Source organism: Salvelinus alpinus, chromosome 13 (assembly GCF_045679555.1).
Source record: "Salvelinus alpinus chromosome 13, SLU_Salpinus.1, whole genome shotgun sequence".
In the NCBI taxonomy this organism is placed as follows: domain Eukaryota; kingdom Metazoa; phylum Chordata; class Actinopteri; order Salmoniformes; family Salmonidae; genus Salvelinus; species Salvelinus alpinus.
In genome coordinates, this window is record NC_092098.1 from 5,790,081 (window position 1) to 5,803,095 (window position 13,015).

Below are 13,015 nucleotides of genomic sequence, written 5' to 3' on the forward strand. Positions count from 1 at the left end.
TGACACTGTCTGATTTATTTACAATTCAAGGCACACTTATCCAACATGGCTACCACAACATTCTGCAGTGATACGCCATCCCATCTGGTTTGCGCTTAGTGGGACTATCATTTGTTTTTCAACAGGACAATGACCCAAAACACCTCCAGGCTGTGTAAAGGCTACTTGACCAAGAAGGAGAGCGATGGAGTCCTGCATCAGATGACCTGGCCTCCACAATCACCTGACCTCAATCCAATTGGGATGGTTTGGGATGAGTTGGACCGCAGAGTGAAGGAAAAGCAGCCAACAAGTGCTCAGCATGTGTGGGAACTCCTTCAAGACTGTTGGAAAAGCATTCCAGGTGAAGCTGGTTGAGAGAATTCCAAGTGTGCAAAGCTGCTATCAAGTCAAAGAGTGGTTACTACATGATTCCACATGTATTATTTCATAGTTTTGATGTCTTCACTATTATGTAGAAAATAGTAAAAATAAAGAAAAACCCTTGAATGAGTAGGTGTCCAAATTTTTTGACTGGTACTATATAAGAAAATGTTTGAGCTTTGCCAATATGAGTGTGTGTGTGATACTTGTTACCGCTCCATCCCTTCGCACCTTACCTTGTGTTCGTTTCTGTGTGGGTGTGGGTGGCTGTGTGTTGTGAGCGGAAGAGAAGGCACTTTCATTACCAGGCCATCCCTTGTTCACTCCCTTCGGCCTGCACAATCGTCAGAGTGCCCCCTTGCTCTGACGACCGCCAAAGTTGTCTCCCAATCGTGATTGGGGTTTTCGTTGTCAGGAGTACCAAGGAATGTCAAACCCACTTGACCTGATGTAGCCCCGGGTGGTTTAAGCACCCTCGTCACTCAAAGCCTTTTCCTCGAGCAGATCTATGGAGTACAGCAGGACTCTCTGGCTTACCAGCTTTGCGAAGGCTGCCCTTCGGGACTGCTATACTCCCTTGGGTCGCAGCACTTGGTTGTTACGAGTGGGCCACATGGCCCTAGTCCCTACCGGGAAGCCAAATGTTTCCTTGTTGACTCCTGGAAGCTTCTCTAGGATTTCTGGGGCAGTATGGAGATAGTGCGTTATCTTTTTAGATCTAGCCAACTCAAGAGTTGAATTCGTATGGCACTGTAACATTGACCACCAAAGCTGCAGCTTTTTTCACGAGTCTGTTTTCCTCAGTTTCCCATTCTGGGAAAATAAACTTATCTCCTTGATAACGTTCCATCCGTTGCTTTCGGCTTCTGTTGCTAATAGGTAAATTACCTTGTTGTGCCTATTTATGCAGGCTCTTTGGATCGACGGGCATCGACCCAAGATGTGTGAACAAGATTCGTACGGGTCTGGACAGCGCCTGCATGAGGAATCCATCTCTTGCCTTCCTCTTGCAAGCATCTCCGGGGTGGGATAAATATTGGCCCTCAACTTAAGCCCTTCGATGTACTAGCCTTGCTTGAATCCCACTGAGGAAGGATTAGCCAGCCAAGTATTGCTGGTCTTGCCATTACCAAAGGCCTATTACCAAAGGCCCTATACCTTGAGTTGCCAGGCTGATCCATTTCCGCATTTCCTCCAATCGCACGGTATTGGGCACCGCGGCGTCACTAAGCCGGTTAAGTTGTCTTCGAGGGAGGGCCTCCCTGTGTCACTCCCACCAGCTCTCAGTCATGTTCCCTTAAACACTGATTCCTCAACCGTGCTGTGAGTTATCCTCCGGGTGCACTCATCAGAAGAGTGCCACAGCCGGTGGATCCTTCTGGCCTGGATCGATGGAATCTGGCAGACCAATATTATTTTTATTTGTCAAACGGTAGCCAAGCATTGATGATCATATAACCATGAATACCCTCGATATTGGAGAGGAGCATCAAGCTCATCACATTGCACTTTCACCACCCTGTGAAGTTCGTCATTTATTTCATATGTAGCCTAATAAACTGCACGCTTTCCCGATGAGTCGTTGTGGGAGGACAACACCTCATCGCGTGACACCCAAGTTTACTTCAATATGATGGTTATTTGGTAGACACAAAAAGATCCCACCTTGTCTAGCGTATTTTGTTGTCGGCATTTGGAAAGTTAACCGGAGAATGTTCTGTTTCCATCAGGCCTGTCATGACATCTTTTATGCAACATGTACTTTACTCGCATAATAAGGTTGGATGGAAACCTGGTTAGTGTCGACAAAATTCAAAAAAATTCAATAAAATCGCTGGACAAGTTAATGGAAACATAGCTACTGATTATAATAAGATGATAAATAACTGGCAAAAGACGCATTATTTATTTGGTAACTTTATTGAAGTCACCCCCCTCCCCCAATTTGTAAAATGAAACCAAACTAATGAATAAAAAAAGGTGTGGAAAATAAATAAAATGTTTATACTGGAATTTCATTCCATGTAGTCCATCAAATGCCTTTGCACCCAAAGCAAAACTCCCAATAGCCCCCTCTGTACACCTTCAGTTTCTCCCCCAAAATGCCAACCTTTGTGAAATGTAAATTATACACTTTAGAATTAAATATTGGTAGTTTTATATATTCAGTCAAAATATCTACCAACATTTTGTGTCTTTACCACTCATTAACAGTGTTCAAATGAATAGCTCTACTTTCAAGGAGGCACATGGAGGATTTTTTATTTATTTTTTTATAAACTATGTCATCCTTTGTTTGTTTAAAAACTCTCCTGCAGACATATCAGCAATGGAGAGTGATAGAATATAACAACTCCAATGCAAATAACAAAGACTGCAACTGCATAGCGCAATCCCCATTCCCCAAAGAAGTGACCATTTCCTATTGAGGGGTCCTTGTATACAACATAAGGACATGAAGTCTGCTGCTAATGCAAACATACTGATCCTCGTCTGTGGCCAAGTAAACATACAATTCTAGGTTTTTATTATGCAAGGCTAGCAGGAGAGGTGGTCTCTTTCCTTCAAGCCATAGAGAACCAAATGAGTGGGGCTGAGCTGAGGGACCGCAGAGGGCATGGAAAAGGAGGGAAACCGGGGGTTCCCCTACCCCATTTAAGAGCGCAAAATTGGGATACACGGGAGAGGCTTGGATAGGTGGGAATATAGGTGGGTGATAGGTAGGAAATGGGAGGTTTTAGAGAATAGTGAGATGATGATAGTGGCATTGTAGACCACCAGTAGGCAGGGTGCCAGGGGCAGGGTACTCTACTCTAGATCAGGTCAGCCACATTCATGGGCATCTCTTCTACTGTGGTGTTGTAGAACGTCTCAATGTCTCGGAGTGTGCGCTTGTCCTCCTCAGTCACCATGTTGATGGCGACACCCTTCCTTCCGAAACGGCCTCCTCGCCCGATCCTGGCACACAACAATTAAAGACAAGGTTAATATGAACCCTGCCGCTCTGCATTTAGAATTAAAACAGTAGTGAAATAAACATGAAATGAACAAACCAGGAGGAATGTGAGCAGATCAATATAGAAAAATCTGGAAATGTAAAAAAAAACTGGGAATTCCTGATTCATTTGCTTTATAACTAGTGCATGACCTTAGGGTGGCAACAGATTCTACGGGTGGAATTCAAACCCGAGTTAAGCACACGTGAATTATACATAATTCCCTTTGTATGCACCTCTCTCTATGCATATTCTGACCTTTAATTTAAGCATGAGAATAGCGTGCTATTCACACGCTGTTCATTCTGGGGTGGAGATCCAAAAAATGAAGTTGTGGCAAAGGTGTCTTTATACGCCGTATTCTGACCTATACCCTAATTCCCTCATAATTCCAATACCTTTAGGCACAATGAATAACGTCGAGCAACTTGTCGGTTCCAAGTGGAACATCTTTATTTTATCCAACAGAAATAACACCATTCTCCATGCACTATTGATTAGAGCTAGGTAAATGAGTAAACCGTTTGGATAAGGGGATTGTAAATAAATCGAAATAAATGTGAAACCAGTCATAGGGTAGCAAACTGAAGCATATCAACATATCACCTTTTCCCACAGTGAAGTTCATGAAATGCTGGCCTTGTAACTTGGGGTGAAATTTGGAGATCCGAGCTATAGGCTTCTGTAGCCATGCACAAATGACAGTATAACGCCAAACCTACAGAGTTCATTTATGATTTCTGGAATGTTTTAATTACAGTGAGCTCCAAAAGTATTGGGACAGTGACACATTGTTGTTTTGCCTCTGTACTTCAGCTCTTTGGAATTGAAATGATACAAGGAAGTTAAAGTGCAGACTATCAGCCTTACTTTTCGGGTATTTTCATCCATATCGGGTGAACCGTTTAGAAATTACAGCAATTGTTGTACATAGTCCCCCCCCTTTTAAGGGACCAAAAGTACTGGGAAAAATTCACTTGTGCCTTGATTACTTCTGAAGTTCGTTTTGCACCAAGTTTGTTTTGCATTTTCCCGGCATTGTTCACTAGCCAACATCAACTTATTTTTGCTCCAACCTATTGTACAACTTTCTCACCTTCCAATATTTCATGGATTGAACAATCAGAGTATCAGGATCAATTGGTGCTGAAAAGGAGAGGAATGAGTGTATTTACATGGCTTTCTTTCATTGATCCCTAATATTCTGAAGCGTTAGTGAGTGTTTTTTAAAAAGGTACAGCAAATTTAAAAGGATGGCTTTAGATAAATGTACTGAAAACCTCATTGACAATCGTTTCAACGGTTGAATTAAATTTATTCCGCATTCATTCAGCATGCGCAAGGGGGGAGACACGTTTTTTTCTTCTGGTTAGACCATCTTGATCTCTGGCTTCCTCGAGACATTTGTCGGTCTTAATTATTTAATCAAACTGCATGCTTAAAGCATCAGACAAGTTCAGTAGATATAGTTGATTTTATTAAAACACAAAGTGTGTGTCTATATATGGAAGAGTACACGTTTAAACATGTCAACCAATCGATTGGTCGAAAGAAGAGACTACGGTCGGTCAACCAATATTTTGGGGGGTCGGGGACGACCCTAATCCATACACCCAGTCACTACAAAGAAACAGGCGTCCTTCCTAACTCAGAGAGGAAGGAAATCACTTAGGGATTTCACCAGGAGGACAATGGTGACTTTAAAACCGTTACAGAGTTTAATGGCTGTGAAAGGAGAAAACTGCGGATGAATCAAAAACATTGCAAGAGCTTTGCACACCTGGATTGTACAATATTTGCACATTATTCTTAAATTCTTCAAGCTCTGTCAAGTTGTTTTTTGCTAGACAGCCATTTTCAAATCTTGCCATAGATTTTCAAGCCAATTTTAAGTAAAAACTGTAACTAGGCCACTCCGGAACATTCAATGTCATCTTGTTAAGCAACTCCAGTATAGATTTGGCCTTGTGTTTTAGGTTAATGTCCTGCTAAAAGGTGAATTAGTCTCCCAGTGTGTTGGAAAGCAGCCTGAACCAGGTTTTCCTCAAGGTGCCATTTTTATAGCCTACTTTCTGAAGGCACTGTAAATGTATGCGGGTATACCTGACAGTGGCTACTGATAGTAGCTAATATTTAACACGATACAAATTGTAAAAAATACAGTGAAAAGTCTGGGTATAATTAAAACATTCTAGAAATCATGAATCAACTCTTTAGGTTTGTTGCTATACTGTAATTTGCGCATGGCTGCAGAGGCCTATAGCTTGCGTCTCCAAATGTTATCCCAAGGCCAGCATTTCATATAAACTTCATTGTGGAAATTACTGCCATATGACTGGTTTCACATTTGTCTCCATCGTTAAGGAAAAATAGATCTAAAACAATTGTAATTTATATTTACAAATGCCTTATTTAAAAACGTCTTACTCATTTACCTAGTTCTTATCAATAGCTCTTATCAATTTGCTTTTATCAATTACAATGCATGGAGAATGGTGTTCCCTATATTTAAAAAAATGTTCCGCATGGAACTGACAGGTTTCATCGTCCGTAAAGGTGGTGGAATTATGTTGGAATTTAGTCACGGTGAGAATACAGTATCTGTAGACGCAGCTCCACCAATATCTTTGATATTCAGCCCAAACGAAAAGCGGGTGAATAGCATGCTATTCTCATGCTTAAATTTAAGGGCAGAATACGCATTGATAGAAAAGTGCATAAAAAGGGAATTCCGTTAAATTTACGCATAACTCGGGTCGGAATTCCCCACTAAGTGATTTCAATGGGGCTTTCTCCATTCTGATTGCTTAATATTGTTAAATCAAACTAAATACTCAGCATTTTAATCAATTTCTGCACTCCTTTGAGATCATTTCCACACTGCTACATAGGGCTGCATGATATGTGCCCATAAAATCTCAAATTTACCAAAACAGTATAATTGCGATTTAGATCAAAACACTTGGGTGAACTGTTGGAATCAAGGCAATAGAATGATTATTCAAATTCTATAGTTACAACACAATAGTGAGCACTTTGAATACAGTGTTGTTTGACATGACAATGAATGAAAAAGCCCAGGGAGGAATTATTGTGACAGGGTAGGAACCAAAGTGTTGGTCAGTGTTACCTAGGGGACCCTATAATCAAGCTACATTAAATGTTTTCTCTTAGCTACTTCATATACATTTACATTTACATTTACATTTAAGTCATTTAGCAGACGCTCTTATCCAGAGCGACTTACAAATTGGTGCATTCACCTTATGATATCCAGTGGAACAACCACTTTACAATAGTGCATCTAACTCTTTTAAGGGGGGGGGGGTTAGAAGGATTACTTTATCCTATCCTAGGTATTCCTTAAAGAGGTGGGGTTTCAGGTGTCTCCGGAAGGTGGTGATTGACTCCGCTGACCTGGCGTCGTGAGGGAGTTTGTTCCACCATTGGGGTGCCAGAGCAGCGAACAGTTTTGACTGGGCTGAGCGGGAACTGTACTTCCTCAGAGGTAGGGAGGCGAGCAGGCCAGAGGTGGATGAACGCAGTGCCCTTGTTTGGGTGTAGGGCCTGATCAGAGCCTGAAGGTACGGAGGTGCCGTTCCCCTCACAGCTCCGTAGGCAAGCACCATGGTCTTGTAGCGGATGCGAGCTTCAACTGGAAGCCAGTGGAGAGAGCGGAGGAGCGGGGTGACGTGAGAGAACTTGGGAAAGTTGAACACCAGACGGGCTGCGGCGTTCTGGATGAGTTGTAGGGGTTTAATGGCACAGGCAGGGAGCCCAGCCAACAGCGAGTTGCAGTAATCCAGACGGGAGATGACAAGTGCCTGGATTAGGACCTGCGCCGCTTCCTGCGTGAGGCAGGGTCGTACTCTGCGAATGTTGTAGAGCATGAACCTACAGGAACGGGTCACCGCCTTGATGTTAGTTGAGAACGACAGGGTGTTGTCCAGGATCACGCCAAGGTTCTTAGCACTCTGGGAGGAGGACACAATGAAGTTGTCAACCGTGATGGTGAGATCATGGAACGGGCAGTCCTTCCCCGGGAGGAAGAGCAGCTCCGTCTTGCCGAGGTTCAGCTTGAGGTGGTGATCCGTCATCCACACTGATATGTCTGCCAGACATGCAGAGATGCGATTCACCACCTGGTTATCAGAGGGGGGAAAGGAGAAGATTAATTGTGTGTCGTCTGCATAGCAATGATAGGAGAGACCATGTGAGGATATGACAGAGCCAAGTGACTTGGTGTATAGCGAGAATAGGAGAGGGCCTAGAACAGAGCCCTGGGGGACACCAGTGGTGAGAGCACGTGGTGCGGAGACAGATTCTCGCCACGCCACCTGGTAGGAGCGACCTGTCAGGTAGGACGCAATCCAAGCGTGGGCCGCGCCGGAGATGCCCAGCTCGGAGAGGGTGGAGAGGAGGATCTGATGGTTCACAGTATCAAAGGCAGCCGATAGGTCTAGAAGGATGAGAGCAGAGGAGAGAGAGTTAGCTTTAGCAGTGCGGAGCGCCTCCGTGACACAGAGAAGAGCAGTCTCAGTTGAATGACTAGTCTTGAAACCTGACTGATTTGGATCAAGAAGGTCATTCTGAGAGAGATAGCAGGAGAGCTGGCCAAGGACGGCACGTTCAAGAGTTTTGGAGAGAAAAGAAAGAAGGGATACTGGTCTGTAGTTGTTGACATCGGAGGGATCGAGTGTAGGTTTTTTCAGAAGGGGTGCAACTCTCGCTCTCTTGAAGACGGAAGGGACGTAGCCAGCGGTCAAGGATGAGTTGATGAGCGAGGTGAGGTAAGGGAGAAGGTCTCCGGAAATGGTCTGGAGAAGAGAGGAGGGGATAGGGTCAAGCGGGCAGGTTGTTGGGCGGCCGGCCGTCACAAGACGCGAGATTTCATCTGGAGAGAGAGGGGAGAAAGAGGTCAAAGCACAGGGTAGGGCAGTGTGAGCAGAACCAGCGGTGTCGTTTGACTTAGCAAACGAGGATCGGATGTCGTCGACCTTCTTTTCAAAATGGTTGACGAAGTCATCAGCAGAGAGGGAGGAGGGGGGAGGAGGGGGAGGAGGATTCAGGAGGGAGGAGAAGGTGGCAAAGAGCTTCCTAGGGTTAGAGGCAGATGCTTGGAATTTAGAGTGGTAGAAATTGGCTTTAGCAGCAGAGACAGAAGAGGAGAATGTAGAGAGGAGGGAGTGAAAGGATGCCAGGTCCGCAGGGAGGCGAGTTTTCCTCCATTTCCGCTCGGCTGCCCGGAGCCCTGTTCTATATAGCTAACATTTTCATGCTTCGCCTATTCCTCTTTGATTTAGAAGATACTGTTGCACAAAAACAATGATGACTTAGGCCTACACCAGCACTGGTATCAGGCTGTATTAGCTAGTTACGTTTGCTCCGACTCAGTAAATGTATTAGCTAACTGCCGATTAGCATTAGCGGCTAAAACTATACAATTTTAGCAACAACTTGCTAAAAAAAGACACGAGCTGTTTGCACACCGCAAGACACACAACCTAATAGTGTAATTATAGAACGCTTGTGGATTTATATTAAGAAGCAAAGTGGAAATGAGCATCGTTGTCATCAACATCTTGTCGCAAGTGCTGTATTAACCATGCAGACTGAGCGCAAGTGGTCGTAGCATATCACATTTAGTGGAGTAGCATATCACATTTAACAAACCAAACATTCAGGCTTCTGCATCAATACCAGTATATAGTAAAATACGCTATACCGCCCATCCCTAAGGGTCCCTCCTACCTGTGAATGTAGTTCTCACGGTTGGTCGGCAGGTCATAGTTGATAACCAGAGACACCTGCTGAACGTCAATTCCTCGGGCCTGAAAGGAAAAACATGATCAACACTCCTGCCATGCCTGACCTCTAGCTGCCATTGCTTTATTACCCTGAACACGGGCGCAGGCTAGTTTAGTCCTGTGTGGATCAGTTGGTAAGAGAGTGTGGTGATAGCAATGCCAAAGGTTATGGGTTCAGATCCAACAGTGATCACATACTAAAAATGTATACATGTTGCCACTTGATTCAAACTTTGTCATCACTGTTCATTAAGAGTAGGCTAATTAAATAAATCATATAGAGCCCACTTACACATTCAATTAATATAATAAGATATTAACATAATTTTACATCCAACATATGAAAAGATTCAGGGCACAGCGTGCTCTACCAAGGTAGTCCTGAACTCAACTCACCAGCAGATCTGTGGTGATGAGGACACGGCTGGAGCCAGAGCGGAACTCCCTCATGATCAGGTCCCTCTCCTTCTGGTCCATGTCACCGTGCTGGGGAGGAAGGACGACGTTACATTTAGCAGACACTCTTAAACCGAGCCACTTACAGTCAGAAAAGATAGTTAGCCTGCATCTGACATCACCTTAGTGAACGAACGCCACAAGCATTTCATGAATCTCGATACCGTACCAAGATCAAACAGTTACAAAAATCATAAAAAAGACACAACAAATGCTGATCTATGGGAATCAATCAAATGCTGATCTATGGAAATCATACAAATGCTGATCTATGGGAATCATACAAATGCTGATCTATGGGAATCATACAAATGCTGATCTATGGGAATCATACAAATGCTGATCTATGGGAATCATACAAATGCTGATCTATGGGAATCATACAAATGCTGATCTATGGGAATCATACAAATGCTGATCTATGGGAATCATACAAATGCTGATCTATGGGAATCATACAAATGCTGATCTATGGGAATCATACAAATGCTGATCTATGGGAATCATACTAATGCTGATCTATGGAAATCAATCAAATGCTGATCTATGGAAATCAATCAAATGCTGATCTATGGGAATCATACAAATGCTGATCTATGGGAATCATACAAATGCTGATCTATGGAAATCAATCAAATGCTGATCTATGGGAATCATACAAATGCTGATCTATGGGAATCATACAAATGCTGATCTAACCAGATCAACGGGATGTTTTCTGCACAAATAGAGGCACCAAGAAGTACAGGAGGAACATTGTGACAAAGATAGGAACTATACTGTGGAGATCGAAGGCCGTGGCTTCTGTAGATATTGCAAACTAACGTGTTTTATGTAAACGATGACATCGCAATAGGATAAATTACAGACACTTCAACCCTGTGCCCCGTATTAAGTGTTCAACTCAATGACGAGTTTGTGCCGATAGCGTGGACCAACCTGTTGCTCTCACGGCAGAGTCGGCTGGGATGAATATGGCTTTGTCTCTCTCCCCCTGGCAGATAAGACTCAGTGCCACTCACTCTCCCAGACACAGATTAAGCTAGTCCGAGAGATCGTGCTTATAATCCAGGACTAGGCATAAATCGGCACCTGGAAACCCAGCTGATAAACTGTTACCAGTTTTCAGAAAGTATTCACACACCCCTTGACTTTTCCCACATTCTGTTGTGTTACTGCCTAAATGTAAAATGTATCATATTTAGATTTGTTTGTCACTGGCCTACACACAACGCCCCCATAATATCAAATTGGAATGAAGTTTTTCAAAATGTTTATAAATAAATAAAAAATGAAAAGCTGAAATGTCTCGAGTCAAAAAGTATTTAACACCTTTGTTATGGCAAGCCTAAATACGTCCAGGAGTTTCAAATCAAATGTATTTATAAAGCCCTTTTCACAACAGCATGTCACAAAGTGCTAATACAGAAACCCAGCCTAAAACAGCAGAGAGCAAGCAATGCAAAGGTTTGGATATTTGCTTAACAAGTCACATAATACAATGCCTTTAGAAAGTATTCATACCTCTTCACTTATTCCACATTTTGTTGTGTTATAGCCTGAAAATGATTGTCGGGCAATGATCAACAAGCAATTTGACATAGCTTGAAGAGTTTTTTAAATAATAAATGGGAGACTTACCCAGAAAGACTCACAGCTGTAATTGCTGACAAAGGAGATTCTAACATGTATTGACACAGGGGATTGAACACTAATCTAATCAAGATATATTCGGGTTTTTATTTAGCTTGTCTTTTTTTATATACAATGTTAGAATCTTTCTTCCACTTTGAGTATTTCATGTAGATCGTTGATAAAAAATGACAATTAAATCCATTTTAATCCCACTTTGTAACACAACAAAATGTGGAAAAAGTCAAGGTGTGTGAAAACTTTCTGAAGGCCCTGTATGCCTTTGTTCATCATCATCATCATCCACATACCTGAGTGGTATATGACAACATATTATTACTAAAACATCAACGCACATAACACTAACCATTATCAACCCATATGTCCATCACCAAACACATACCTGGGTGTTAGGTATGACAACACTGTGGGACATGGACACAGAGCTGGAGGTGCAGGAGCTCTTACCAGGGCAGAGACAGTAAAGTCCCTGGCATGCATCTTCTCAGTCAGCCAGTCCACCTTCCTGCGGGTGTTGATGAAGATCACAGCCTGGGTGATGGTCAGGGTCTCGTACAGATCACACAGGGTGTCCAGCTTCCACTCCTAACAATGGAAAGGGGGTTGAATTGAGACCGAAGACATGGGAGTAACGTTGCTTTAAAGCTAAGTAGTGGAGAGGGACAGAGATCCCAGCCACGGTGGAGAGCAGTCTGCTTTCTTTGCCAAAGAACGCCGTTCCTCTAACAGCATGGGAGACGGCGGGAACTTGGGACCCCAAAAACATTTAAAAGGGTGCTTAAAAGGATACAGCCATACATTATTAGTATCACTGTAGAAAGATATTTTCATACAAAATCAACCATCTTGATAATCAAATAATCAAGTGCTACAAGTTTAACGAAAGAGAGGCGATCTCTAAACTCATCACTAGCTACGTTTTCATTAACCTTTCCAGTGATGGTCAACATTTAGAATGCTTGCATAGAAAATACATGCGACAATTTCCTGCTACGGTGCGTTTCATTGAAATATCCTGTATCGATAAACTCAGCTGGATATAATGATGTTACACTTTACATCACACTTTCGCAAAAACCCTACAGTGTCGAAAAAGAATGAAGTGAATAAAGTGTTACCATTAAATTGCGCATGAATACATTGCCGACAGCCTGTATGCCCTCATACCAGCATAAATAGAATGCAATAATTGACTAATATTTGCCATATTCTAATAATTGTCATGTGTTAACGTATGCCACGATCCGTGGCATGGTGAAACTTGCACTCCTGTAGCGGTGAAACTTGCCAGCCAACCAGAAAAGAAAAGCGAAGCAATTCTGGCATTCTTGAAAGTCAGGACAATCATTGTCCTGCAACAAAAACATTTTTTATAGTTCGAAAAACTGATTTTGCAAGCAGTATAATTTAGAATTAAATGTGGAGCTTTATAGTTACGTGATGACACCACGTGCCCCACGACTTCAAAATGATTCAGCAAAAACCGTTTCCAGCATAATTTGTCACAACAAAAGTTCCACAAAAGAAAAATCAACCCCTGTTGAACGTATGTAAAAACATTTTTTTTTAATCTTTAGAAAATGTTTTCTATCTGCCGTTTCCATTACAGATGTCGCAAAGATTTGAGCTTTTGTCTAATAAACCTGAGTCATTGGAAACCTGCTTACTGATTAGTATTCTACAGTTGAAGTCGGAAGTTTACATACACTAAGGTTGGAGTCATTAAAACTCGTTTTGCAA

The 13,015-nt window shown here is 42.7% G+C and overlaps 1 protein-coding gene across 1 annotated transcript in view; it reads right to left on the reverse strand.

Moving 5' to 3' along the window:
- Positions 1-2,264: 2,264 nt before the first annotated feature.
- LOC139538032 (eukaryotic initiation factor 4A-I-like) overlaps positions 2,265-13,015 on the reverse strand; it is a 38,739-nt gene continuing 27,988 nt past the window's right edge. Inside the window, exons 8-11 of the mRNA XM_071339947.1 lie at positions 11,723-11,860; positions 9,563-9,652; positions 9,111-9,190; positions 2,265-3,321 (exon numbers count right to left, since the gene is read on the reverse strand). Coding sequence (XP_071196048.1) covers positions 3,177-3,321; positions 9,111-9,190; positions 9,563-9,652; positions 11,723-11,860 — 453 coding nt within the window. The 3' untranslated portion in view covers positions 2,265-3,176. The remainder of the gene's footprint in view (positions 3,322-9,110; positions 9,191-9,562; positions 9,653-11,722; positions 11,861-13,015) is intronic.